The sequence below is a fragment of the Centroberyx affinis genome, unplaced genomic scaffold (genome assembly GCF_046629955.1).
Source record: "Centroberyx affinis isolate AG114_WGS23_722 - 3 ecotype Tasmania unplaced genomic scaffold, CSIRO-AGI_Caff_v1 ptg000264l_1, whole genome shotgun sequence".
In the NCBI taxonomy this organism is placed as follows: domain Eukaryota; kingdom Metazoa; phylum Chordata; class Actinopteri; order Beryciformes; family Berycidae; genus Centroberyx; species Centroberyx affinis.
The window spans coordinates 126139-152228 of record NW_027278945.1 but is presented as its reverse complement, the minus strand read 5'-3'; the positions used below and the strand labels follow the sequence as shown (position 1 = coordinate 152228).

Here is a 26090-nt window from a genome sequence, read left to right as displayed (position 1 = left end):
ACATCAGGGGCATGCTGTCATTCACAGAAAGCTTGTATTCATTAGACATTAGCAGGGTTGTCTGACCCACTGAGATACAGCTAACAGGATTGACTATGAGAAAAAAGCTTTTTTTATGGTATGGGAGTGTTTTTCTTATACTTAATGATCAGCATCCTGACCTCGCTAGTAAATCTTGTCTGGATGGGCCCTCTTGCTGCCAGGGCTGGTTGGCAGAGTATGACATCATCTCCCCTTGTCTGTGCACCATATGAATGTGTGCTCACTGGCTGATGTCATGGCCGCTTAATCACCGCTGAAGCTTAGCGGCGGCTGGGTCAGGCTGTAAGTGACCTGGCACCGTGGCCATTGAGGCCAGCGCAGAGATGCAGATGCGTTTTAATCCAACCCAAATTTGGCAAAGTGTTATCCCGCGGCACTGTGTCTGTCTGCACTGCGGAGGCAGCCCACTGGCCTGGTTCTCCTGTCTAAACTGAACTAATCCTTTATTTCTCTTACAGTTCCGATAGCTCAGATGGCAGATTTGTGTTTGTTTTTTTCCCCACACCTTTGGTGCAGAGGGCCGTGTGGCTATGTCAATGGCAGCCCATCAATAAGACAATGTGTACTGATTTTAGCTCTGGGGAGGTTTCCTATATCGATTATCTTTTGACTCAAAAACATACCTTTCCTGACAAGATCACACATCCAACACAATCAATCATGAACATCTGCTGATATGGCATTTCTGTCTTGGCAATGATTCCAGCACACAGCAACATGGTTTTAGCCACTGTTTATCCATTATTTCAGTCACTCTAAAACAGTTTCACATCCACCTGTACTCACCTACTGAGACCAGGATAAATTAAGAATGTTTCCAGCAGCATGCGATCCTGACTCATTGTGCTGTAGCCATTATCAGTGTATAGTATTGAGGCTGGCTGGAGCCCAGTATTCCCATCTCCATTCATAGAGGGGCTATGCTGGCCTGCTAATCAGCAGCAGTGGGAGGCAGACTCACTGTGGGGGGGATAAAGCAGTCAGATATCAGACCCAGTGATCTGATCCCTGCATGAATGGCCAGAGCAGCCTTATCTTGTCTGGAGAGAAAAAAGGGGAATCGGAGAAAGGAAATGTCAAGGATAGTAAATGTGGCCAACATGGTAATTAGCCCCAGAAAGGGCTACCTAAAGAGCCGTAGAGCTGGCTGGAGGAACAGAGACAAATTTGCACAAACAAGCTAATGGGTGTGCCGGCTAATGATTCTCTGGGGCAGAGGAATTTCTCTTGTTAATTTGACAAAGCCTGAAAAGGGGGCTAGAGCGATTATTGACAGCAGGCCAAAGTGAAGCTTTGAAAGCAGCGGGCAAACACAGCCTCTCCACTCTCTCTCTTCTCCCAGCATTGACCTCCTCTCCTCCTACCTCCCCGTCACACCCCCCATAGGCGAGGACCAAATCTAGATGTCCTTTCTTGAACAAAAGCAGCACACCCTCCATCTCTAATGACATCCTTGATTTTGCATCAGTCTTGCTTTGGCTCATTTATATATATTACAATCATTATCTGTCCTTAAGGTCTGTTCAGAGGGAGACATTGATGGAGCTCAAAGGCTATCTGGACAGTTCCAACCATGGCCGTTTCCTATTATTACTCCATTTTGATATATAACACTTGAGACCACACTAGGGACAGCAGCAATGGGCACGAGACTAATGACTCTGGTTGCACTGTCAGGGTGACCAATGTCCACATTAGTATTGTCTTCCACTCATTGATTGCTGCCAGTCCTGGTTCAAAGGGATTCGCTGGTAGGGCAGCAAGTGGCAAAACAAGCGTCCCTGCACTTTAAAATGAGACCACCCTGGGTGAGTAGAATTGGACACACTGCAGAATAATCTGAGACAAATGTGCTGTGGCAAAGGAAGAAGGTAAAGGTTATGTGATATATCAAACTGGTTCATTAGTGTATTGTGCTCTCTAAATAGGTAGGCACTGGAGCTTGTTGTATTTTTTGCCTCAGAATTCAGCAGAGTTCATATAAGGGGCACTGTGTCAGAACGAGAGAGAGGGAGAGAGAGCTCGGTGTGTGTTTGTGCTGAATGTACTTTCATCTGGCAAGTCTCACACCCACTCTGTCTGCCTTTATGTTGTAGTAGGCTCTCTGCAGCCAAGGTGGCTGCCTTTCAAACAAGGCTGTTTGGTTGGGGGCTGAGAGGGCTTACTGGTAAATTGGCAGTCCAGGGAATACAGGCTACTCTCACCCCACCGCTCGCCCACTCACATGCTTTCATTCCCCTTTTTACCCTTGACCATTGACTGACTGACTGCACTCTTTCTCTCTGGCCAGCATAAATCTGCCTCTCTCAGATGTCATCTGTTCATTGTCTGCCCTCTCGTTCTCTTTCTCTCTCTCTTTCTCTCCCTCTCTCTCTCTCACTCTCTCACTCTCAGCTTTCCTATTGAGTCAGAACATCGCTCATTGAGGCAGTCCATCTTTGTGCACTTAAGTATATCCTTCCTTATCTGCGTGTCACTCCTTATGATTAATAACACTCTCATTCATCTAGCTAATTACATCCTTCAACAAAGGCAAAAGAAATACACATGCGCACGTGTGTACATACACTACTGTACACACACACGAACACACACACACACATGGATACCACAAACACAGACACACATGCACACGCAGACACAAACACACTCATGCATGCATGTACTGTAGGCATACTAACCAAATCTGTTTGAAGTGTGGGACCCTAAAAGAAGAGAGGGCTCCTGTATGCATTAAGTATTCATGTGACGTGTGGTGGGGTGCATACGTGTGTGTGTGTGTGTGTGTGTGTATCAGACAGAGCATGCATGTGTGTGTAGAAAGAGAAAGAGAGCACTTGCAAATTGCGCCGCGAGCAGCCAGCAATCGAACGCTGACACCTCGTCTGGCTGTCGGAGGGAAAAGGGGCTGGGCTGAGGAAAGAGAGAGAGGGAGGGCGGGAGGGAGTGTGTGTGTGTGAGAGAGAGAGAGAGAGAGGCAGGGAGAGAGAGAGGCACGGCAGGACAGCTGCCAGCATTTCTCCGATAGCAGGAGAAGGACCGAGAGGCGGAACAGGAGTAGGAATTCTCCCCATTCTCAGCCACCTCAGAGAGCTTCCAGCCCAGCCAGGCGTGCAGCTTCTGTCCCCCTCCTCCTGCCTGTAGCCGGCAGAGAAGCTGGGAAGGAGCTGGGCATCAGGACCTGCAGCCACACACACAACTGATACACCACAATGGATTAACTGGATGAGAGCAAGAGAAAAGCCACGCAGCCTTTGGGATGAATGCAGAATTGGATGAGATTGAGAGGAGAGAAAAAAAATGAGAGTTTTGTTCTACAGCACTGAAGAGCATGCTGCTTTTGGTTTTTTTTTGCATCCCTGAACTGAGGCTGAACTTTTGAGGCATGGAACGAGTTAGAGGTGCTACAGTGGAATATGAGCAGAGGAGGCACTCCTTCTCATCCTGACCTCTTCCATCTATACTGAGAAGCTTGTCTGGACCCCCTCACTGAGACTCCTACTGCTGCTCCTGCGGGGTAGTTGTCCTCTCCGCCTCCCTCCACTCCACCCCACCCCATCCCACCTGGTGCTTGTTCCAATTGGTTACTATGGCGCCTCCTCCTCCTCCTCCTCCCCCCGCCCCCCTGGCTTCTTACAAACCACTGTGAAATCAAGTGGAACCTCGATGATTGCGATCGGAGTAAAGAGGACCCCCGCGCCCCCCACTAGTGAGCAGCCCCGCCTCGCTCTGTTCTCGGCGACTCTGCCGGCGTATCGAATGTGCAAGTAATGGAGAACACCGGCAACACAGACATGGACCCTAAAGTTGAACTCAATCTGTTGTGTGTTTTTTGACTATGACCGTAAACTAGATGATGGATTGGAAAGAGCTGTAAGTACTCTCTCCCTCACTCTGACACTGCTGCAGCATTTTCTTTCTGGTGCATGTTGTAACAGAGCTTTGGTTCAGTTTTGTCAGCACAGCACATACATGTACAGTGTGACTCTCAGTGTGAATATTTTGTGGAGACTGGTACTGACTGATATCACGCCCACTGAATACTTTTGCTTCGCACGGTTTCTCTTTTGAGCATTTAGACCAAGTTTATTTAGTGAAACAGCTTCATTAGCATGGAGATTGGGACTGAACAGGTGGACAAGCTGTTGTGGGCGAGGGAATCTGAGCGTCTCCTCAGATTTTCCATTGAGTGATCAGATAGTTGGGTGAGAGAGAGAGAGAGAGAGGGAGATAGAGAGGGAGAGAGAGAGAGAGAGAGAGGGAGAGAGAGAGAGTGACAGGCAATTAATTTCCCCATTAGTGTGGTTGTGGTAGAAAAACAGCATCATCATCCCCTTCTCTTTGCTCTCCTTTCTCACCTTCCATTCAAGAACACATGTGCCCCTTTCCTCATTGTGCGACATGCATTAAACCTCAAGGTTACAAGCTCACCTTTGGGTTGTGTGCAGTCCTCACTGGACAAGGCAATTAAAAATCGGTACAGTGCCCTTGCTAGCGTTACATTTTCACTGTAGTGTTTTTTTTCTGTGGTGCTTTCCTGATTTAACAGATATCTCTCTTCTGAATAAGGAAAGAGCGAAAATAAGGTGCGAGAAAGAGAGAAAGTGAGAGATAGAGAGAGAGACGGGGGTACATTTATCTTGAATGAATGTGCTGCGGATACCTCTCATAAATGCGCATACACACTCACAAGCCTACACACACACACACACACACACCACACACTCTCACACAGCCACGTGTACTCTCCTGCTACACTTTTTCTTTCTTTCTCTCCATCTAACATTCATCTATTCCATCTCATTTTTTTTTTCTCGCTCACACGATCTGTCTCGCATGCTATCACACATAGGCAGCTCCCAGGGGAGAGCCTTCTCCTGTAGCCCCCTTGGATGCAATAATTATTCCATCAGCCGGCAGTGTGTTCCCTGATTGTGCTCTTGGGCTGTCGCTGCAGGGGGCGTACAGTGGAGAGGGGAGTGTTGTGGACGGGGGGGTGGGGGGGGGGGGGGGCAGCTGTCACTCCAGGAGGCAGGGAGAGGGGAAGGTGGGAAGGGGGGTTGTGTTTTGGCAGCAGCCCACCCGGTCCTGTCCGGAGGAGCCCAGAGCAGGACTAATGAGCTCAGGCTGGCCTTGCAGGAAACTGCCGCTCACCAAGACACACATGGATCTGCTCTCTTTTGCTCTTGCTCTCTCTCTCTCTTACTCCTTTTCACTCCCCCGTCTTTTTTTCCCTCTCCTCAAATCCCTTGCTCTGCAGATTTCTCATCTTTTAATCTCTCACTCCATTTTTCTTTCATTCCCTCTGCCACTCTTCCCCTCTTGTTGACAACTGCCTCTTTGTCTCTCTCTCCCCTGCGTTTCTCTGGGTTCTGACTGCTTGAGTGAAAACCATTTGAGTGCATTTGAATTTCCTGGCGGTATTACTTTTCCTCCCTGACCTTGACTTTCCAGATGAGGTGCGGTGTTAGCTGATCCAGTGTGCTGCCATACCTGGAACCGCTCAAAGTGTGGCCAGATTCCCTGCGGGCTCAGACTGAGAGTCGCGGGCTGGGCAGAGATATCGGTGCTGTCCGCTGAGCAGCAGGAGTTTAGACAGAAAGGAATGTACGTGCCTCGCTCAGTTGGCCCTGTGACCAATCTGTGTCTCCCCAGCGTTGACTGTGGGAGACAAGAGAACAGGATGACAGTGGATTTTAATTAGACGAGCATCAAAAAGCCGGATTCAGCTACCGCAGAGAGTGCTGTTAGGTGCCAGCACAGCGGAACTGCTCAGACAGCCATTTGTCTATCTAGATACCATTAAAGTAGAGGATAGAGACAAGGTTTACCTACCTGTCTCTCACCTATTGCGTGTGTGTGTGTGTGTGTGTGTGTGTGTGTATGTGTCTGTGACAGAGATGGTTGGGTAGCATTGGGTGCTGGGCCCACCTTGTATCTCCTTGCCCACTGTAAATGATCAAAACTCTAACAGCATATGTACTTGAGCCACTTTGACTTAAATCGTGGGTGAACATATTCTCTCATAATTGCTCTTAGCTTCAGTAATGGAGCTGGACATGACTATCGCCTGGAAGGCATTTTTTTAGCAGTCCTCACATCCCTGACAGTTGTTTTGTGTTTGATCAAGATGAATGCATTCTTTTATCGTGCCTTCCTGCCATGACAACCTCTATCTGCCGCCCTGACAAGAGACGAGTCTTGGCTGGTAGTCGTATATCTTAGACTCCTGTAAGGTTATTTTTCATCATGTCTTTTGTTTCATATGGATGGGCGATTTCTGTGGCAAGAACCAAAGCATATGAGAACTCTGCTGGCACTCGTTGAAGTGGAGGGCTGAAGCATTATTGTTCTTGGTAGGGGAGTATGAGTCGGGAGTTGAAATAAAAGCAGGTTCAGAGTGGGGAATGGTCGGTAGTGGTGGCATGGTGCTGCTCTCCTGCTGACTTTGTTTACTTTGGCAAAGTAAAAGGAGCTTGTTGACCTTTATGTTATAGTTTCACTGCGTGATTTCTAAAGGCTTTGCAGCACACCCACTAAAATGTCAAACTAGACATTTAAAATCAATAAGTTCTTGATGGGTACCTCACTGGGAGAAAAAGTCACTTGAGCAAAAAAGGACTCAGGCTTACTGTGTGTGTGAGCTTTCTGACTTTTTTACCAAGGTATTTGTTTGCCAAGGTATTTTTTTAGCTTCAACCCCCATTTCTTGTTGTTTGTCACCTTTCCAGGGCAGCTCAGAAGCTGAACCTGTCCTCCAAGCGGAAGAAGCACCAGCCTTCACTGCTCCACCCCCAGGAGCCCTCCATCTACCCCACCAACTTCAGCGGCATCCTGCAGCTCTCGCCGCCCCCCGCCCCGCCATGCCTGCTCCGGGCCGTGTCCAAGGTCAAAGAGAACCCTGGGATGGGAAAGGTGAGAACTGACGCATGTAAACACACACACAAAGAGTCAAGGACGCACTCATGTTTGTGTACACCAGCGCTTATACAGTACAGATGTATTTATTCTGCACAGTTCTGCACAATACCCCCCCACCCACACACACACACACACACACACACACACACACACAGACCCCTATTTGAAGGAGAGAATGCAGAGTGGCGACACACTAGTCCACAGCCAGCGTGCCGTCTGGTCCAGTCCATGCAGATGCAGCCAGATAAGCCTGCTGGAATGTCATGAATTCACTCAGTTTGTTAGACCAGCATTCCTCCTGCTGAATACGCATCAGTTTAAGACAGAAAGACAATAAAATAGCTATAATTCATAAGTGTGTGGCCACGTTTACAACAGGATTTGTAATTTTGTTTCAGATACAGTATGTGACGAGAGTCGGGTTGGCAGTGATTGGGCAGTCATTAAACAAAGTGCTGTATAAACACACAGCTTTTCCTTTGTGGTTTATTGGGTATTGTTTGTCTGGGCTGACGTCCTGTATTTATAGAGCAGAAGAAGTCCCCTAACAAGATTAGATCCCACCTGGATAGGAAGTCCTCGCTTCTGTTGCCAGATATCCAGACGGTTGAGATTTTGCCACATATTGTAAATCTCTCAGTGACAGACGGACTTCATAAAAACCTGTGTTATTAACAAGCTTCCTCAAGCCCACACCTGAGGTATACTGTACACCTGTGCGTCTGTAACAGGTACAGGAGCTGCTTTTAAAAGGGAAATCAGGATTTATGATAGTGTTCCAAGTCTATCAGGCCAGGTTTCCTCCCCATCAAGGCGAGCATTATTGTAAAGCTAATGCCTCATTTTCTCTTCCCCTCTCGCTCTCTCTTATGTTTCCAGAATCACAGCCACACATTTTCAGCAGCCAACATCCTCATGTCTGTGCCTGACTGTCTGAACCATATTATTCTATACATTTTGGTGGATGTCTTCTAGCGCTGGGTGATATATTGTATAATATCAATATTGTGATATGAGACTAGATATCTTCTGGGATTTTGGTTATCGTAATATTGTGAAATAACTTCCCGGTCTTAAAGACTGCGTTTCAGTAAAGTGACACAATTTTATGAACTTAATAGCCTGTTCTGGCTGAGTAAAATGAACAATGATTGGCTTTACTTGCTCATCATATCCATATTACTTATGACTGATTACATATTACTGATTACTCATGAGCATTTTTCAAAATTTTCTTCTCTAAATATCTTATGAAAGCACAAATACTCATCCCCAAAATATCGTCACATTATCGATTTTGAGGTATTCGGTCTAAAATATTGTGATATTTGATTTTGTTAATATTGCCCAGCCCTAATGATTTCTTTCCATCTGTCTGGGCCACTTTTGACCCAGACAAGGTTCTTTAAGGTATAGACATGTGAAGCGGTGGGGGAAAGCCCAGCCCCACTAATGGATTTTGTGGGGGATCAAGAGACTGGGAAACAGGGGCCATTAGCACAGGGGTCAGAGGTGTGAAAATGCTCTACCCAGTCCTCTGTGGCCTCTGGGATCAAATCTTTGCCAACATAAATATAGCCGAGACGTTAGCCAGCCTGGTAGCCTCTGTCTAGTAGACAGAGTCTCAGCAGTCATATGTGGAAGCCCAGTTTAAATGTCCTAGCAAATGTAATTTACTCAACATATGCACACGTCAGTCACGATAACAGCCCCCCGCGGAGCATAAAGAGAGTTTGCACTTGGCCTGTGGAATCCAGGAAGAATTCGCTCACTGAAAGAACGGGATTGCCAGTGGACATTGTTTCTGAGCGCTGGAGCCGGGATCTGTAGCAATATTTATATACCAGTCAGGGGAAGAATGGGCCTTTTGTGTGGGCATGAAAGACAGCGGAGAGACCCGGGCTGAAAGAGCCAGTCCTCTGTCAGAAAGGGGAGGGAGTTTTGTTACATTTGAAGTTTTTTATTTCAATGCCTGGGAGGCGTCATAGTCACTGTTTTTTTCAAGAATGGAGGCTTTGAAACGGTTTAGCATTGGGTTCCTCTATCAAATGAAGGATGTAGAAGCTGTTCGCACGTAGTCGTTCAGTGGATGTAATGCTAAACACTTCAGGACTGATTAGGGTTGCAAAATTCCGGGAATTTTCAAAGTTGGAAACTTTCCATGGGAATTAACAGGAATTTATGGGAATTAACGGGAATTTATGGGAATAAACGGGAATAAACCAGGAATTTACAAAATTGAAGGTATGCTCTTAATAGGGAACTTAAATATAGTTGGGGAAAATATATTTTAGCATAATCCTGACTAAAACAACCAGATATCATGCAAGTACAGTTGAATATCTATGCTATTCCTCTCACATGCACACATAGCACACTGCTTACTGCAGGGCTGTTGAGACCACGCCCCCTACATGCACTGTGCATTCCTGTGCATTTTTATTAATTTTTGAATGGTTTGGGTCGGGGGGATGAGTAATATTTAACTCAACATTCATGTTTTTGTTCTTCAATGAAAGAATTGATTGTTCAATAAAATATTTAACACTTGATAAAGTTCTACTTACAAATAAATCTGTTTTAATTGTATTATTTTGGATGGATGTCTGCTTATAACAAAACAAATATTTATGCTTGGATATGATACCTTTCCATTAAATTACCCTCAATTCCCAGTTAATTCCCATAAATTCCCATGAATTCCCATGAATTCCCATAAATTTCCATAAATTCCCATAATTCCCATGGAAAGTTTCCAATTTGGAATATTTCCAAAATTCCCCAGCTTAACTTCCCATGGAAATTAACTGGAAACTTTCCGGAAATTTACCGGAAATTTTCCACCCCTTTGCAACCCTAGGACTGATATATATATCTCAAGAGCCGTTTATGTCTCCTGTCAGTCACTGATAGGTTTCCACAATCCTTTAGAGAACTTCTACAGCTGCATTTTTTATCATCAGATTGTAAAGCAACGTAGAGCTGTCAGAATTTGTAAAGGTGATTGTAGGAGTGTCATATGGACGGACATGCACGAGCACAACCACACAAACCATATGCAGTATTTCTGTGTAGCATGGTAGATGCAGGTAATGGGGAAATGTCCTTGCTATTGTTTGTCTGCGGTGCCAGCATACACAACTGGCAGCATGACTTCACTTCTCATAACCATGGCGATAACGTTAGACTTGAACAGGCATGTCAGAGCAGTGCCGCATCCACACCTTTTAGATATACGCCATCATCCTATTTAGCGTACCATGCAGGCACGATGCACCATGACCTGTGGAATGTGTTAAGACTGTAGGCTCACTTCTGAATGTCAAGCCCCAGAATGCAACTGGGTGGGTGTGGACCCTCATACTGTCGAGCTCCCATTTTCCACGCACACACAGAGAGAGAGAGAGGGGGAGGGAGGGAAGAGAGAAGGAGGAAGAGTGAGTAGGTGGGATAAGAGGGGGGCCATATGCTCCTGCACTCCCATGCTGGTGAGCTGCTCCTGGTCCAGAAAACAACCCGCTGGACGGATAATCTCCCAGCATGGCGGTGCGCACACATTCATTTCCCGCATTTTCTGCTATGAGTTTCAATACCTGCCTAGCCGCTTTCCACTGACACCATTAGGCGTTGTGTTGACCCACCAGGTTCACCAGTCAATGTGGGACTGAGTGTTTCCATGGCAACGCTCGTTGTCCATCAACTCTGACACAGTGGACGTGATGTTAATGCACGATGCTGAGCCATTGCTCCCTGTTTGGAGCATAACTTATATTCAGAATGCCTGCCATGCATTTCTCCTTTGTGTTGCTTGGTGCACAGTAAGGAAAAGATTTTAAGTCTCTGTAAGCTTAGCTCGTCTATTTTTTTTTGCTTCTTATGTGCTGAACCCAAGAGATACATTCTTACATCTCTGTACGCTGTGTGGCCTGTGTCTGCTCATATTAATGTTCTGTGCTTTCTCTCTCACCCACCCTCTCTTCTTCCCTGTCTGCCTATCTGCCTCGCTCTGTGTTCCAGGTGAAAGTGATGATGCGTATCTGCCCGTCCCTGGAGGCCGCAGACTCTTCAGAGTCTCAGTCCTTCTTGAAAGTGGACAGCAGGAAGAAGCAGCTGACCCTCTACGACCCAGCGTCCAGCCCGCACTCCAACTCAGGACACAGGAGAGCAGCCACTGTGGCCGTCCCAAAGATATTTGCCTTTGACGCTGTGTTTACCCAGGATGCCTCACAAGTAAGGGCCAACGGGGGATGTATATATATGTATATTTGTATGTGTGTGTCTGCATGTGTGGTGGGTGTGCATGTGTGTGGGTTTTTTTGAGGGGGTGGTGGTGGAGGTGTTAGCCTTTCAAGGGCAAAGGGACGTCTTTATGCTGGCAGGGTGTGGCCAGGGGCTTAGAGAAAAAATGCCTGTCTTGGCTCGGGGGGCATTCTTACCAGCGTGGGCCAACAGCTGGGCCTTTTAAGCCCCCTGGGGAATGATTTGAATTCAGTCCAGTTATATCTAACCTCTCCTTTCATAGAACAGCTATATCTAACCTCAACCCTCCATAGCCCAGAAGAGGCATGTCCACTAAGATCAAAGACAAGGGTCAGATACTGACAACATGTTTACTGTATGGTGGTTTAAAAGAAGCACAGCTCCTCTGCTAAAAACATACACTACATTCTTTCAATGTAACGATCTGATTCATGTGATACAAATTCTGTCAATCGTTGCAAAATGTCTTGAAAACTCAAAGCCAAGTATATCATGCATTTCCCCATGGTACAGTACAACTGTAGGGCCTAAAAAGCTGAGAGCAGAGAGGAATTTCAGCTTTTGTTATTGCTGGTCCACAGCATCTCTGCAGTGGAGAGAGCCTTAGAACTCCTATCTCCTGCTCAGATCTCCTACTTAGTGCAAGTCCTTCTCCCAAGTAAGCTGCTGATAGCTAAAGTCTAAATGTTGCTCCAGAAGAGCTGAGGCCAGGCTGCTAGATTGTGCCGCTGGGACGTCACTGCTGGTGGCTAACAGTAACAGCAAGCTGTTCTGCTGCAAGAGGCCTTGTTTGCTGTGTGATGTATGGGAAGGGGCCTCTGCTGTAGAAGCCTTGCCCCAGAGGACCCATGCTGAAACAGATTGCAAAATGAGCCACACGTTGCAACACACACACACATGAACGCACGCACACACACACACACACACACACACAAACAAATGATGAAAAATCCTGAAACATGTAATAAGATATAGTGTGACCAATACCAAATAAGTAATTTGTTTATAGGATATTGCTTGGATTTAATGTTCCATGTATGCCTGTTGACAGTATTTTCCAATACAAGACAAGCACAATAAATCCAAACAGAAATGGCTGAATTGTAAATTGACTGTGAAGCGGCTGTCTCTCTGTGTTTGCGCAGGCTGAGGTGTGCTCAGGGACAGTGGCTGAGGTCATCCAGTCTGTGGTGAACGGTGCGGACGGCTGCATCTTCTGCTTCGGCCACGTCAAGCTCGGTAAGCTCCTCCACTGACGAGAGATTAGACAAGAGCCTTTGTTAGCCAAAAGAAAACTCTCACTGCCCTTTGTTAGCTGCACTTGATGTCCACAATTGGCTTAGCGGTGCATTGGGGTGAGCCGAGGAGAGAGAGATTGGAGGAAAGGGTAGAGAGTCTGGGGTGAGGGGGGGGGGGAGTGCTGCATCAAGGCTTCCGGGCTGAGACTGTAATTAAAATCTTCGTAATTGACCTGGCCACTGCTCTCAGTCTGAAGGGCTGGCTCTCCTCACGCGGCTCTTTCCACTAGCTATAATTCTCCAGAGAATGACTCTGTGGAATGGGGTCCTTTTGATTTTTATTTGGCATTTACTGGACATCACCTCCGAACCCCCACATCAGCCATTTTTTTTCTTTTTTGGATCAGCAGTTGTTTTACACTGAAACAGTGGTTCTCAACATGGGGTCCAGGGACCACCAGGGGTCCTTGAGGGGGTTACAGGGGGTCCCTAGCAAACTGATGCAAATTGATGAAACATCACCATTATTTCATTTACAATAGGTTAACGCAATTAGAGGATGTAGAAGAATGACTATTTTGATCATAGTTTTCACTGTTATCTAGATAGTGATGGAATTCTGGACAAAATCATATCTAACAATAAAAATATTCTCAGATTTGGGTCAGAGAAATCTCATAAAATCTCATCAAATGGGAATCCGTGGCTGTAGTGTGTACTAAATTAGGGGTCCTTGATATGAAAAAGGTTAAGAATCACTGCACTAAAACCCACAGAAAACATCCTGTCTGTGTTCATTCCTGTGCAACCTGCTGCGTATTTTAGTTTGAACACTGGGCTGTGGAGCTAGCTTTCAGACACAAGCCAGTATTTCCATTTCCATCATCCCCCCCTCTCCCTCTCACACATCCCCAGGCAAGACGTACACCATGATTGGCAAAGACAGCTCCACTCAGAGCCTCGGTATTGTGCCCTGTGCCATTTCCTGGCTCTTCAAGCTCATCAATGAGCGCAAGGAGAAGACAGGCACGCGCTTCTCTGTCCGTGTGTCCGCGGTGGAAATCTTCGGGAAGGATGAGGAGCTGAAGGACCTGCTGTCGGAGGTGTCCACAGGCAGCCTGCAGGACGGCCAGTCCCCGGGCATCTATCTGAGAGAGGATCCGATCTGTGGCACTCAGGTGAGGAAACACAGGAGGTCCTTTCTTTCTTTGTTCGCTGATCCTCTCATTCTCTCTGTGGTATATATTAGTGTGAGTATTGATCTCATTCTCTCTATGATCCACCTCTTTCTATCTGGAAGATGTTTGCCTTTGTCTCGTGTGTTTTCTTTCATCTTCCAGGTCTTCCTCGTGCACCTCCTAGTCTGTCTTGCTCTCTCCTACCTGCCTCTGAAATCCTTTCTTTATATTTCCACCAAACTCATCCACGGTATTGATGGCTTTCTCCTTACCTTTGTATTGACTCTTCTGTCAGCATCCATCAGCATCTATTACCCCTATGTTAGCGCTGGCCCTCTGCAGCACAATGGAAGTATTATTGGGGGGATGGTGGAGGACTGTGGGTTTGAAGGCGCTGACAGGTGTTGCTGTCAGATGTTGTTTTTTGGGGATCTGTGTGGACTAGGACTTCAAAGGCTGCACAGTCCTGTGAAGCTCCTTGCTGCTCTTCCTCTCAGCAACCACGCGTGGGCCCTCTTCACGATGCCCCCCTCCTTCCCCTCTTTTCTACCGCCTCCTCTCCCTTGCTTCTCCCCCTCTTCTCTTTCTGTATCCCACCACCATCATCACATCCATGGTGAGGGAAGTGCCCCTGCCTGCTGCTCCTCCATTACCTCTCCTAATCCTCCTCCCTCTGTGTGCATATCTGCTGCTTTAATTGCCCCCGAGACCCAATCTAATGGGCAAGAAATGTGTGCCGGGGTCCAATTAACTGGCTCCCCTCTCTTTCCCTTTCCTCTCTTGCTCTGTATCCCTCTCACATCCATTCTCCTTCTCAAGCCCTATGTGGCCTCTTTTGCTCACCCTAACCCTTTTCTCTTTCTCTTCCTCCCCCCACAGCTCCAGAATCAGAGCGAGCTACGCGCCCCGACGGCAGAGAAAGCAGCCTTGTTCCTGGATGCTGCCATCGCCGCACGCAGCACTAGCAGGCCCGATGCAGATGAGGAAGAGCGACGCAACTCGCACATGCTGTTCACACTGCACATATACCAGTACCGCATGGAAAAGAGCGGCAAGGGCGGAAGTTAGTACTGTTATTATATTACTACCTCTACAACTCTGTAGCAGTGTTCCTACATGCTGCCCACTGTACATTTATGCACAAAATTATCATTACTTTCATATCATCACTTTGTTACAATTTCACTATCGCTCAACAACACTGTTACACATATGCTGTACATTGTAGGATCTGTCTGCCACCAATGTTCACAGATCAGTGCTTCAACTCTACAGATTCAGTACAGAGAAGCACTCCATAATCAGCTAATCATAGATATAATCAAGTGGATAATCACAGTTACTTTCAGTAGTTTAACAATTGCCACTTTATTAGGCATTATTGATGGTGCAGTTTCTTCAATCAGTTCTTCTTCTAATTATAGCTATGCACAGGTGACCTACCTGTCAGAGTGAGAGCAATCCTAAAGTGATTATGCTGTGGGCTGGATGGTGGAAAATTGCAGCATAAACGTGAATGGAAAATCAGACAACTCTCTTATTTGTAATGTTTATGGATGAATGGGTTCTGGCCTCTGTAAGACAGAAACTTGTTTGTATTCATGTGTTGTGCTTTGGCCAAGAGCGAATAAGGATTTGAAGCACTCAATTTCTAAGTCTTACTGACAAGGGTTTAATGGTTTGGTGCTGCTGCCTAGCCTGGAACTCTATTTTTCTCCTACAATCATGAGAAATAACATATCAGTCACACACATAACAATGTGCAGCCCTGCTATGTTGTGGATGAATTTTCCTAGCCTTCTCCCCAGAATAAATCACTGTGATTTTTTTCCTGACAGCCCATTCCCTCTAACTGTACTTTAAGTCATTAGAATGCAGATCGTATAGGTATCTGTGACTGTCCCTGTTTTTTTTAATTTTGTTTTTATCTGACAAACGGATCCTTCATGCTACCTTGAGTTACACATCTGGTGGGAGTTTACCAGTCTGGTTACAATTTGAATCACTTCAGACTGGGAGTCTTACTCATGAATAAATCAGACAGCTCTGACAGTCACCAGTCTGGTCTGGGCTGGGCTGTGCCGCTCCTGTCATCATGGCGCTGCGCACGAGGCGCTGACTTCAGAGAGGGAGTGTCTGTGCTGAGGTATAACCTCACCTGCTTCTTCCTCTGTCATTGGCACAGTGTCAGGCGGACGGAGCAGGCTGCACCTCATCGACCTGGGGAGCTGTGAGAAGGTCCTGAGTAAAAGCAGAGACGGAGGGGGCGGCTTGTGTCTGTCTCTAAACGCACTGGGAAATGTCATCATGGCTTTAGCAAACGGCGCCAAACACGTACCTTACAGGTAAGAAAACCAGCATTCGTTCTATGGTGTCTTTCACTTTGTTTCAGCTTCTGTGAAGTTGCATCCATATGCAATCAAATTGTTTCAGACAAGTCGCTGCATGTGGCTTTTCTCTTGCAGGTTTGCTGTATGACTGCCTATTTACTTTGTATAGTTAGCCTTATATAACATAAGCTTTCACTTGTATTGCATAAGATTGTGATATAGTTATTCAAGTTTGAAAAGATGAATGACTTCTTATTTGGGGGAATTCTTCAGGTGTAATCTAGCTCAGAGAAAAAAGCTCAGAGAAAACACATCAGGGACTTTTTGGATTCAAATCATATTTTTTATCATTTGCAGTCTGAAATACAACATTAAACATTGTGCCATTTGCTGATAATTATGTAAATACACCATGTAGGGACAGCAAACTGACGATGTTGTTGAGGGAGTCCCTTGGGAACATCAACTGCAGAACCACCATGATCGCCCACATCTCTGATTCTCCTGCTAACTACGCTGACTCACTCACCACTATCCAGCTGGCCTCCCGCATCCACCGCATGAGGAAGAAGAAATCTAAGGTACACTGACAAACTGATAAACACTGATAATGTAACACACATTAGTGTACTAAGGTACACTGATAAACTGATAAACACTGATAATGTAACGCACATCAGTGTACTAAGGTACACTGATAAATTGTTAAATGCAAATAGTCTAACAAATGTGGGTAAAATAATACACTGATAAACTGATACACTTTTACCAGTGACATATTGCAATGCAGTGACAGTCATAATGATAAAGCTTTTCACCATAGCAACATCGGCACTTAGCGACCTACATTATAATAGTTCTATGTGGTCCCCCCTGTAATAACTGTAATAACTCTGTTCTCAATTGTATGTAAATGCTGAATGCAGAGTAATTGGCATTTAATGTTATATTTAAGTGTTGCTATTATAGCAATTACATTGTTAATGTGCATGTGCAACTTTCATTCTATTCATCATATTACTTGGCATGACTGAAGTCTTGAAAATTCTTTTCCTCCTGTAATTTTGGAGCCATTAAAAAAATTTATGCATGAATGCTTCTGCAAATGAAAGGTTATTAGTGCAATAATTCATAGCTAGTTTTTCTCAGCTCCTCAACACATAATCATGTAATCAATACCGCTGCCTAAGGATGTGTGTAATGCATTCCCTCGGATTAGGGAAATATATGCTCCAGATAATTAGGTGGAATGACAGCATGTATTTATTTAGTATTGGTCCCAGGCACGATTATAATGCAGTCCACATACAGCAATTCATATTATTGACATTAATTTCTGTGTGGCTATTGATGTGCACTTTTAACCTTTAGATATATATCGACTGGTAATTTCATAGGAATTAATATTTGCCTTACGATTGCACCATGAATTCATTAAGAAATGAAGTCAACTATAAATGTATTGAGTTCAAAAGGTTTTGGAAAATGATAGACAAAATGGTTTCATGAATATTCTATTTCAGATTGAATCATATTACCATCATCACTTAATGGGATACTTTTTAAATCCCCAAAGACTAATTTCTCCCCTCTTTCCACTCTCTGCTTTGCAGTATGCATCCAGTTCATCTGGAGGGGAGAGTTCCTGTGAGGAAGGGAGGATCCGCCGGCCGCCCCACCTCAGACCCTTCCACCCTCGGACGGTAGCCCTGGACCCAGACCTGCCCTCCCTGCTCAGTGACCCGGATTACTCCTCCAGTAGTGAGCAATCTTGTGACACTGTCATTTACGTGGGCCCTGGTGGAGCTGCAATCTCAGACAGGGAGCTTAGTGACAATGAAGGCCCCCCTGCCTTTGTTCCAATCATCCCTTCTCTGAACAAGAAGAAGTCTGCAAAAGAGGGCCCTCTGGACAGAGACCAGTTCTTCAAATGCAACACATTTGCTGAGCTGCAGGAGAGACTGGAGTGTATAGATGGCAGTGAAGAACCCACTGCTTTTGTTGGAGAGGGAAAGGGAAGCCAGGCTAGCCCCAAGATGGACAAATCTAAGGAGGGCCAAGGCTCTGCTTCGCCAAAGACTGTAGCAAATGTTTCCTCCTCCCAAGAGAGCATCTCACCCAAACCATCTCCTAAATCTACTGCCACTCAGCCACCGTGCAGCCCCCACACTAAATCTAAACTGGACAATGCCAAGAGGCAATGCATACCTGCAGAAAGGGCACCATCAGACAGTGTTCAAAGTGTATGCAGAACCAGTGCTGATGGTGAGAAAGTTTTGGCGTCAGAGAGCCGGGCCCCTGCAAACAAACAGGCAACCACTGCAGCACCAAACTCTGAGCCTGTGGTGAGGGAGAAGGTCTACTTCAACAAGAAGCTCCTGCCTAAGCCAGCCCCACCTCCTCCACAGCAGAGAGACTCTCGCAAGGGAAATGGAGACAATGAGGAAAGGTCTAGTACCAGAATGCCCCCTGTTGGAATGAGTCATCAAGCTGTGAAAAGGGGGGATCCTCTCACTTCCCCTATGTTTAGGGCTCCGGTGGAGGTGTGCCAGGTGCGCTCCACCTTGAGGGAGAGGTGTATGGACCGGGACATCCTGAGAGCCACGGTCACCTTGCAGCAACCTGTGGAGCTCAATGGAGAGGATGAGCTGGTGTTCACTGTGGTGGAGGAGCTGTCTATAGGCAGTATTGTAGATAAGGGTCGGCCATCCAGCATTATCAGCTTTAACAGTGACTGCTCCCTTCAGGCCCTGGCCTCCGGCTCCCGGCCTGTCAGCATCATCAGCAGCATCAATGATGAGTTTGATGCCTACACGTCGGCTGTGGGAGGATCAGAGGTGAACATTGAGGTGGTTACACCCCTCCAGGAGGAAGCTATGGTGTGTATGGGTAGCAGGGGTTCATCTATCAGCTCTTGGCTTAGTGAGGTGAGCGTCTGCACCTTGGAGAGTGAAGGGGCTCATTCTGCAGATGTTTTCTTCCCACAGGCCAAACACATGGGCGCAGAGGGCACCTTTTACTTAGATTCCCTGGGCATGTTCCATTGTGAACCCTCCCCTAGAGATGCCAAGAACTCCTTAAATGACAGTGGCTTTAGCTTTTCTGAACTAGACAGTGACAGTGCCACTTCAAGCAAACTATCCTTGACAAAGTGCCCCCCATCTCCAGAATCAGCCAAAGGGTCCTTCAGATTCACATCTAAAATAACTAAAGCTCACTCTCTCAGCTCCTCCCAACCTCCACAGGGCCCCTCCATAGTCCACTCCAGTCTTCCCAGGAAAATTAAACCTACCTCATCCATCTCCCATAGTAGCAGCAGCAGCAGTAGTAAAGAGCCACCAAGGCAGGACACAAAACAGGAGGATCCTTGGCAGCGTGTGGACAACCGCTCAGAACCTCAGTTCTCTGACCCTAACAGCACCAGCAAGCTCCTCAAAAACATCCCAAGTGGCATCCCATCCCGCAAAACGTCCATTAACAGCAACAGCGTACCTCGCCCACCCAAGGTGCAGGGGTCTACCTCATCCCAAAGGGTGGTTGATGGCTGTGAGAAGTCAGCCAGTAAGAAAGCTGATCCCCCCAGCAAAATGCCTCAGCTGAGACGCGGTGCCACCACCCTGGGAACAGTGCCCGTCATCCATGCCTCCACAGAGTCCAAGGGAACCCAGGACATTACTGCATCCACCACTAGTCTTAAATTCTCCTCTCTGGGGAAAAACAGCAAGACTAACTCACAGAAAGCGAGCAATCTCCCTAAATCTGGTGCCACCTCACCCCCTCCCCCGCCAGTGCGAAAGTCAAGTCTTGACCATAAGAACAGGACCCTGCTGCCCCAAAGTGCCTTAAAGTCAGCATATGGGGAGGCAGGGAGGGCCTCTGGAGCGAGGGCAGTTGTATCAGAGGATGAGCTAGAGGTACGTCACAGAATAGACTCCAACAGTTTCAAAACCGCCAGCCTCAAGTCTGACCTCACCACAGCCAAAGTTACCTCCAGCCTGAAGGCCAGAGGGGCCAGAGGTGAGGCTGGGCAGCATTATGGCAGCCAGATGTCCCTGGAGAGGTGTGACAGCCTGTCCTTATCAGGTTCCAGACCTGCTCTTAGTAGGGAGAACAGCGGGGCCAGTCTGGGGAGCAGCAGTAGCAAGTCCAGCAGGTCCATTCCCAGGTTTGGTATTCCTAACTCATCCAGCTCTCCTATTGCTACCTCCCCACCATCTCCATGTGGAGGCCCAGGAGGCATTGGCAAAGCTGGTCAGGCAAAAGCTTGTGTAAACACCAAGGCATTTGGAGCAGTTAATGGAAATAAGGCTCGCACACTGTCAGCCAACCACTCTAAGGGCCTAAGCTCCTCCACGAAGTCTTTAGCAGCTCCACCAACCAGAAACACCAATGCCAACCTCCCTCCATCAGGAAGGACATCAGCCCCTCGGACCACTACTGCTGTCAGCAGCAAGCCTGGGAGAGGAACTATCATGGGCACAAAGCAGGCCATGAGGGCTGCCAACAGCCGGGTGAGTGAGCTGGCATCGGGCAACACATCAGGCAAACACATGAGAGGTTCAGGAGATTCAGACAGTGGTAATGACAGTGGGGCGAATGTGAGTGATGACAAATCCCCCATAGCCATGCTGCCCTCCCCGTACAGCAAGATTACAGCACCCAGGCGACCGCAGCGCTACAGCAGTGGCCATGGCAGTGACAACAGCAGTGTGCTGAGTGGGGAGCTGCCTCCAGCCATGGGCCGCACAGCTCTTTTCTACCACAGCGGTGGCAGCAGCGGATATGAAAGCATGATCCGTGACAGTGAAGCCACAGGCAGCGCTTCCTCTGCCCACGACTCCATGAGCGAGAGTGGCATGTCATCTTCAGGCAGAACGAGGAGCTCCAAGTCTCCCAAGAAGAGATCAAATGGTGAGAGACAAATCTGGTAATGCATGAGTAATGCATGTATAGATTATATGCATAAATATTAGGGAAATGTTTGGCATGCTGGAAAATGAGCGTTGTATGTGGGTTTTGTATGTGAAATGAGATTTGCAGATCTACAAATCAAATAGCACTTGCCAGTGAAACTGCACACATGATTCAAACAACATATAAAAATAACTGCTTTACAGTTCTCTCCCACGAAATTAACCACATAGAGGTGCTAACTCTATGAGTCCATTCTTATTACGATCATGTATTTGTATTCCACTGGATTTTCCTCTCCTACTGTATCAGCAGGATACATTATTCATACATATATGGGAAAATGATAATGACTGTTTCAAACAAGAGGACTTCGAACTGTATGATGATCAAATACGATGAATTGAACATGACCAGCACTGACCTGTTTCAGGTTTCTGTAGCCATATAACCTTTTGAATTCATGCGTGTTAAACCAACCTTTTGATTCATTCGCACTGTGGATATATGGAATAGAAAGTCGTGAAATCCTTATAAATATGCAATCAACACAACACGGGAAGCCTGCGTAAAGCCTAGCATCACTTTACATCTCAGAGTGAGACTCATACATATTTACTCATAGAGCCTAGCAAATATTACCATTGTATGTCTCCCTATGTAATGGTGCCTGCCTGTCTGTCTGTATGGCTGTGTAGGCTTCCAGAGAAGACGGCTTATCCCGGCACCTATGCCAGACACCTCTTCCCTGGGGAAGAAGGCGAGCACAGCAGGCCAGTGGGTGGACTTGCCCCCTATGTCTGGACCGCTGAAGGAGCCCTTTGAGATTAAGGTGTATGAGATCGATGATGTGGAACGGCTCCAGAGGCGCCGACAGGAGGAAACCACAGAGGTGAGCAGAGGGTCACTCTCGACTTGTTCTACATGACGGCTCATCTGGCTGAACTTATTTTAGATCCTGTAAAAGGCTGGGTCAAGGTTTTCTGCATCTCCCTTAGGATTGCCGAGCCTCAGCAATATTTTGCATGTGCGACATTGATCCCGTACATTCCTCGAAATGTGCCACACTGACTTGCATTGTGGGAAGGTCTTAGCTCACTCCTTCCCAGTTTCTTTTTAAAGAACAAGACGGGAATAATGTGTCTCAGACGTCTGACCTTCAGTCTGCCCAGTGGCAAATCCTGGAGTTAAAGTGCCTGTGACCAGATTCCCAGAGCTTGGTATTATGCCAGGGCTCCTCAGGAATGTGGAGAGATCAGGAGGCAATTACTGTCTGGGGTTAATTGGTTTAGATATGACTGATGACTGGGGCTTACTGGTGGTGGTGGTGAGGGGGAGAGAGAGAGGGTTGGGGGAGATTGGTCAAGGAATGTGTAATGAATGCAAGCACGCCCAAAACCAGCCCCCCTCAGCCCATCAGCAGCGCTCATCACTGGCTGCCTGATCGCTCTTTATGGCTGACTCCTCTTCTGTGGGTCATTAACTGCTCCCACCAGTTAGATGCAGCCAGACAGGGATTTGTTAAGAGAAGATATTAAATCAGCTGGATGGTAGTTTGATTTACTTTCAATTAGGAAAAGATGATCTTCAATTTGTCTTTGCTGGCCATCACTGGCTCAATGACAAGAAAAGAAGAGCTTTTCCTTGCACCTCCCCCACTATTTCACAACTAGTACAGGAATCTTGTGCACATGCATCATAGCTTGTTTCCATGTGTGTATATTCACATACTTCTGTGTTCATATCTATTAATTTGAGATTATATGCAACTATGTTAGGCATTCATGTAATTTTCTGTCTGGTTCCATGTTAATGACACAGCAGCTGTACAACATGTTAACTTGTATTATCTTTTTCTCCCAATCCCGTCTTCAGCAACCATTCCATGATGTTGAAAAGGTGAGCTAATCTTGCATTGTGATTGGTATATCTTGGTACAGTAGTTGCATAACCATAATCTGTGGTTAGATTCAGCCCACTATGAGATGAAACAGGAATATTTACATCACAATACTAAGAAAATTGCCACAATTATTAATATGCACCACGATGGGACTTTCCATTTTTTTCTAAACCATTCATGGTATTCAATAATATCTCTTTTTCTGTCAGGGCCTGCTGTACTTCAACAGTAAGCTGAAGATACTGGAGAGAAGGCAACAGCAAGTGAGAGAGCTGAGAGCGAAGCATGAGGCGTTGTGTGAGGAGCTGGAGGAGACCAAGGCCCGGCTGATGATGGATCCCAGCAAGTGGATAGGAGAGTGTAAGTAGCTGCTTAATGCTTCTCTTAACACAAGGGCAGCATGTGGAGAACATAGTTTTTGTTTTGGTCCAAATTTTAAAAGACAAACCACCTAACTCAACCTTCATGTCCCCTTTTCAACAGTTGAGGTGGACCAGGATTTGGATAAAGAGTCCCCAGAGTACCTGGAGGCCTTGGGACAGGCCACAGAGGAGCTGGAGTTCTGTGTCAACCTATGCAAGTCCCGTGTCATGATGGTGACCTGCTTCGACATCAGCATGCCGGCGTCTGGCACTCAGGAGGGACTGCGGGAAGTCGAAGTCTGAAGACAAAAGAAAGTAGAGATGGCGAATTGAGGAAGTGAGAAAGACGAAGGATGGTGAAATGTAGCAGCCAGTCCATAGATATTACTGGAATGAAGGGACAAGAAACAAGAGACAAGAGATGAGATGAGAGTGGGTCCTTGCATGAAAACAGAGGAGATCTTTACCACTTAGCTGCAGTGCCTCGTTGTCCAGGACATGTTGTAATGGGGGAGAAACGAAACGTGTGCACAAATGCTGTTGCCTGCATGGCAAGACAGTGGCCATCACTTACTCAAGAGTCATTGAACAACACACGGAAGTGCCTTTTTTACTTGTCTTGTTTTGAGTCATTATTTTTCGTATGGTGCAGGTATCTTAACAAGCATACCTAAGCAAACCCTGAACATATTCCTTTTAAGAAAAAATATTTTATATTGCATTGTATAGTGTATTTATATGATTATGTGGTGTGTACAAATATCCTTTGTAGGTAAAAAATAAAGAGGAAAAAAAGAAAAAGCAATAAGCTAATGTTATTGCGCTCCCAGACTTTGCCTTTTCTCATCTTTAAAACCTCATTCAACGTTTTATCCATGTTCATCCAGCCTCTTGCGCCTTATTTTATCTCTCTGGTTCTGTAGTTTTCTAGCTTTTCAAACTGGTCTATGTTATCTCATCAAGGACTGCATTTGCTGTTATCACTCATCCACTGCCAGCTGGCCTGTGAAAGCTAGCAGGGTTGAGTGAATGTTTTCTCCCTCCAGTTGCCTTGATCAAAATGGGTCTCAGTGGATGCACTAAGATAGAGCAGCAGTTATGTTGGGGAGGAGGAGGAAGAGCTTATTCAAGCTGTGGTCGGCCATGTTTATCTAACTGAAAAGAGGGAATAAGCCAAAACATATCAATCAGAGGGCCACTGTGAAAGCTAGTTAGTGATTATTCATGATTTAGCCGCTCTCTCCGGTGCCTCACTATGTGGTCGGGGAAGCTAGAGTAACCCTACTTTGAGAGAGCTAACCTTCCCTCCACTACTAGCCTATGAGGATAGCATGATGAGTGGTTACATTCACAGCGGTGCTCATCAGTGAGCCCATTTTCTCTCCAAATGGGCTTGGACTGGGTGCTACATATACACTGTAAACAACAAAGAGGCACAGATGAGATGGCACAAGTCTGCTGGCCTCTTATAGTTTGCTCTTTCAAGTGCTGCCAAGCCTCGGTTCTATGCATTCCAGTAAATTCACTGCAACTTCTGTAAGAACCTCAGTAAGAACTAAGGGCAGCCGTGGCCCACCGCCCCACTCTGGTCTAAGTACACTTGCCTCTTTTTTCCCCAACCCGTTCTTCACATGGAAAGGCAGATTAACAAATTTGATTCAGTGTCTCAATCAAAGACTAGAGAAGCGTTTCCTGTGAAATGATGCAGTGAATAAGAGCAAATGATTGTGACATTGTTTAGCAAAATCAATCATGGTATCAGCTCTTTGAAGCTGCCAGAATGTGTTTGATGTGAATCAAATGACTGAAACAGTGAGAATAAAGCCGATCAGTGAAAATGGTTATTAAGAATAACAAACTGGCATTGTTGTATTTTGGTGTGTTTGATTTCTATAACTATGACAAATATGAATTTGTTTTCTTTCTTTTACAAAGATATACTCTCTCAGGCCCTCTCTGAAGATGCTGCATGAGATTTTTTAATCATTTTTAAGAATGATTTCTACTCCATTTTTACCATTCTAATTTTTTATAATAACCTCAGTTTTCACTAATGTGGGGTTAGGCTCATAAATTAAATAACTATTACCAAACCAAGACCTTTTTTCCAAGAAATTATTATATGTAAGGTCATATTTCATATCAAAACCCATATTTTCGAATATCCTTGGTTTTGTATAGGATTTTCAAACCCTGTGTATAAATGTATGATATGGCAGCTTGTGTTTTACTTTTACAGTACCTGTGAATAAAATGTTTCTTCTTATTGATGATTCAGAGTTGAATATTTTTTTCCTACACCACATGTTCATTGTTGGTTTCCACATCGTTTCAGAGAAGAGAAGGCTCAGTGTATAACAGTAGCCCAACCAACCAAGGGAGAGCATGAATGTAGATCAACTGCATCAAGATTAAATTATCATATTATCAGCACTGTGTGGATATGGCTGTTTCTATTACTGTAAATCTGCAATCTTCTCAATGTACGTGAGAATATGTGTGCACATCAGGCAAAACGGGTTTTAATTATTTTCCATTTGATTTTGGTGTGTCTGGTCATGCATCTGGATGCCAATAGTAACGGTAAATGCAAAATCTGCAAAACCCAAGTTGCCCATTAACACTAATACATTGCGAACAAATTTGATTATTAGGCCTATTGAGGAGCAACAATGCTGGACTTTGCAAGAGAGACTGCAATGGGGATGTGGCACAGGGAATATATCATACCCATTTTAGGCAAAATCCAAATCTGTCAGAACATAGATGGGATCTCTCCCCCGCATTTTTCCAACGCACGTCCTGGCTGCGCGGTCACGCCAGATACTCATCTTAATGTAGAGGTACAGTAGTTAAAATGTTGAGCAAGCAAGCAAAAAGCAGCGGACAATTGATTATTTTGCTTGATAGCTAAGTCATGTTTTAAAATCGAGTAGCCTAAAGTA

The 26090-nt window shown here is 45.9% G+C and overlaps 1 protein-coding gene across 2 annotated transcripts in view; it reads left to right on the top strand.

The window, feature by feature from the left end:
- Positions 1-25359, top strand: part of kif26ab (kinesin family member 26Ab) — a 71325-nt gene extending 45966 nt beyond the window's left edge. Inside the window, exons 1-13 of one of the 2 annotated variants that reach the window (XM_071546519.1) lie at positions 3606-3915; positions 6774-6957; positions 10981-11193; positions 12369-12462; positions 13377-13639; positions 14519-14702; positions 15825-15984; positions 16388-16550; positions 17583-20880; positions 21579-21772; positions 22756-22779; positions 22993-23143; positions 23267-25359. In XM_071546519.1, the coding sequence (XP_071402620.1) occupies positions 3896-3915; positions 6774-6957; positions 10981-11193; positions 12369-12462; positions 13377-13639; positions 14519-14702; positions 15825-15984; positions 16388-16550; positions 17583-20880; positions 21579-21772; positions 22756-22779; positions 22993-23143; positions 23267-23448 (5130 nt within the window). In that variant the 5' untranslated portion in view covers positions 3606-3895 and the 3' untranslated portion in view covers positions 23449-25359. Of the gene's footprint in view, positions 1-3605; positions 3916-6773; positions 6958-10980; positions 11194-12368; positions 12463-13376; positions 13640-14518; positions 14703-15824; positions 15985-16387; positions 16551-17582; positions 20881-21578; positions 21773-22755; positions 22780-22992; positions 23144-23266 lie in introns of those variants that run through there. The other variant, XM_071546513.1, reaches the window with a different exon arrangement.
- Positions 25360-26090: the final 731 nt, after the last annotated feature.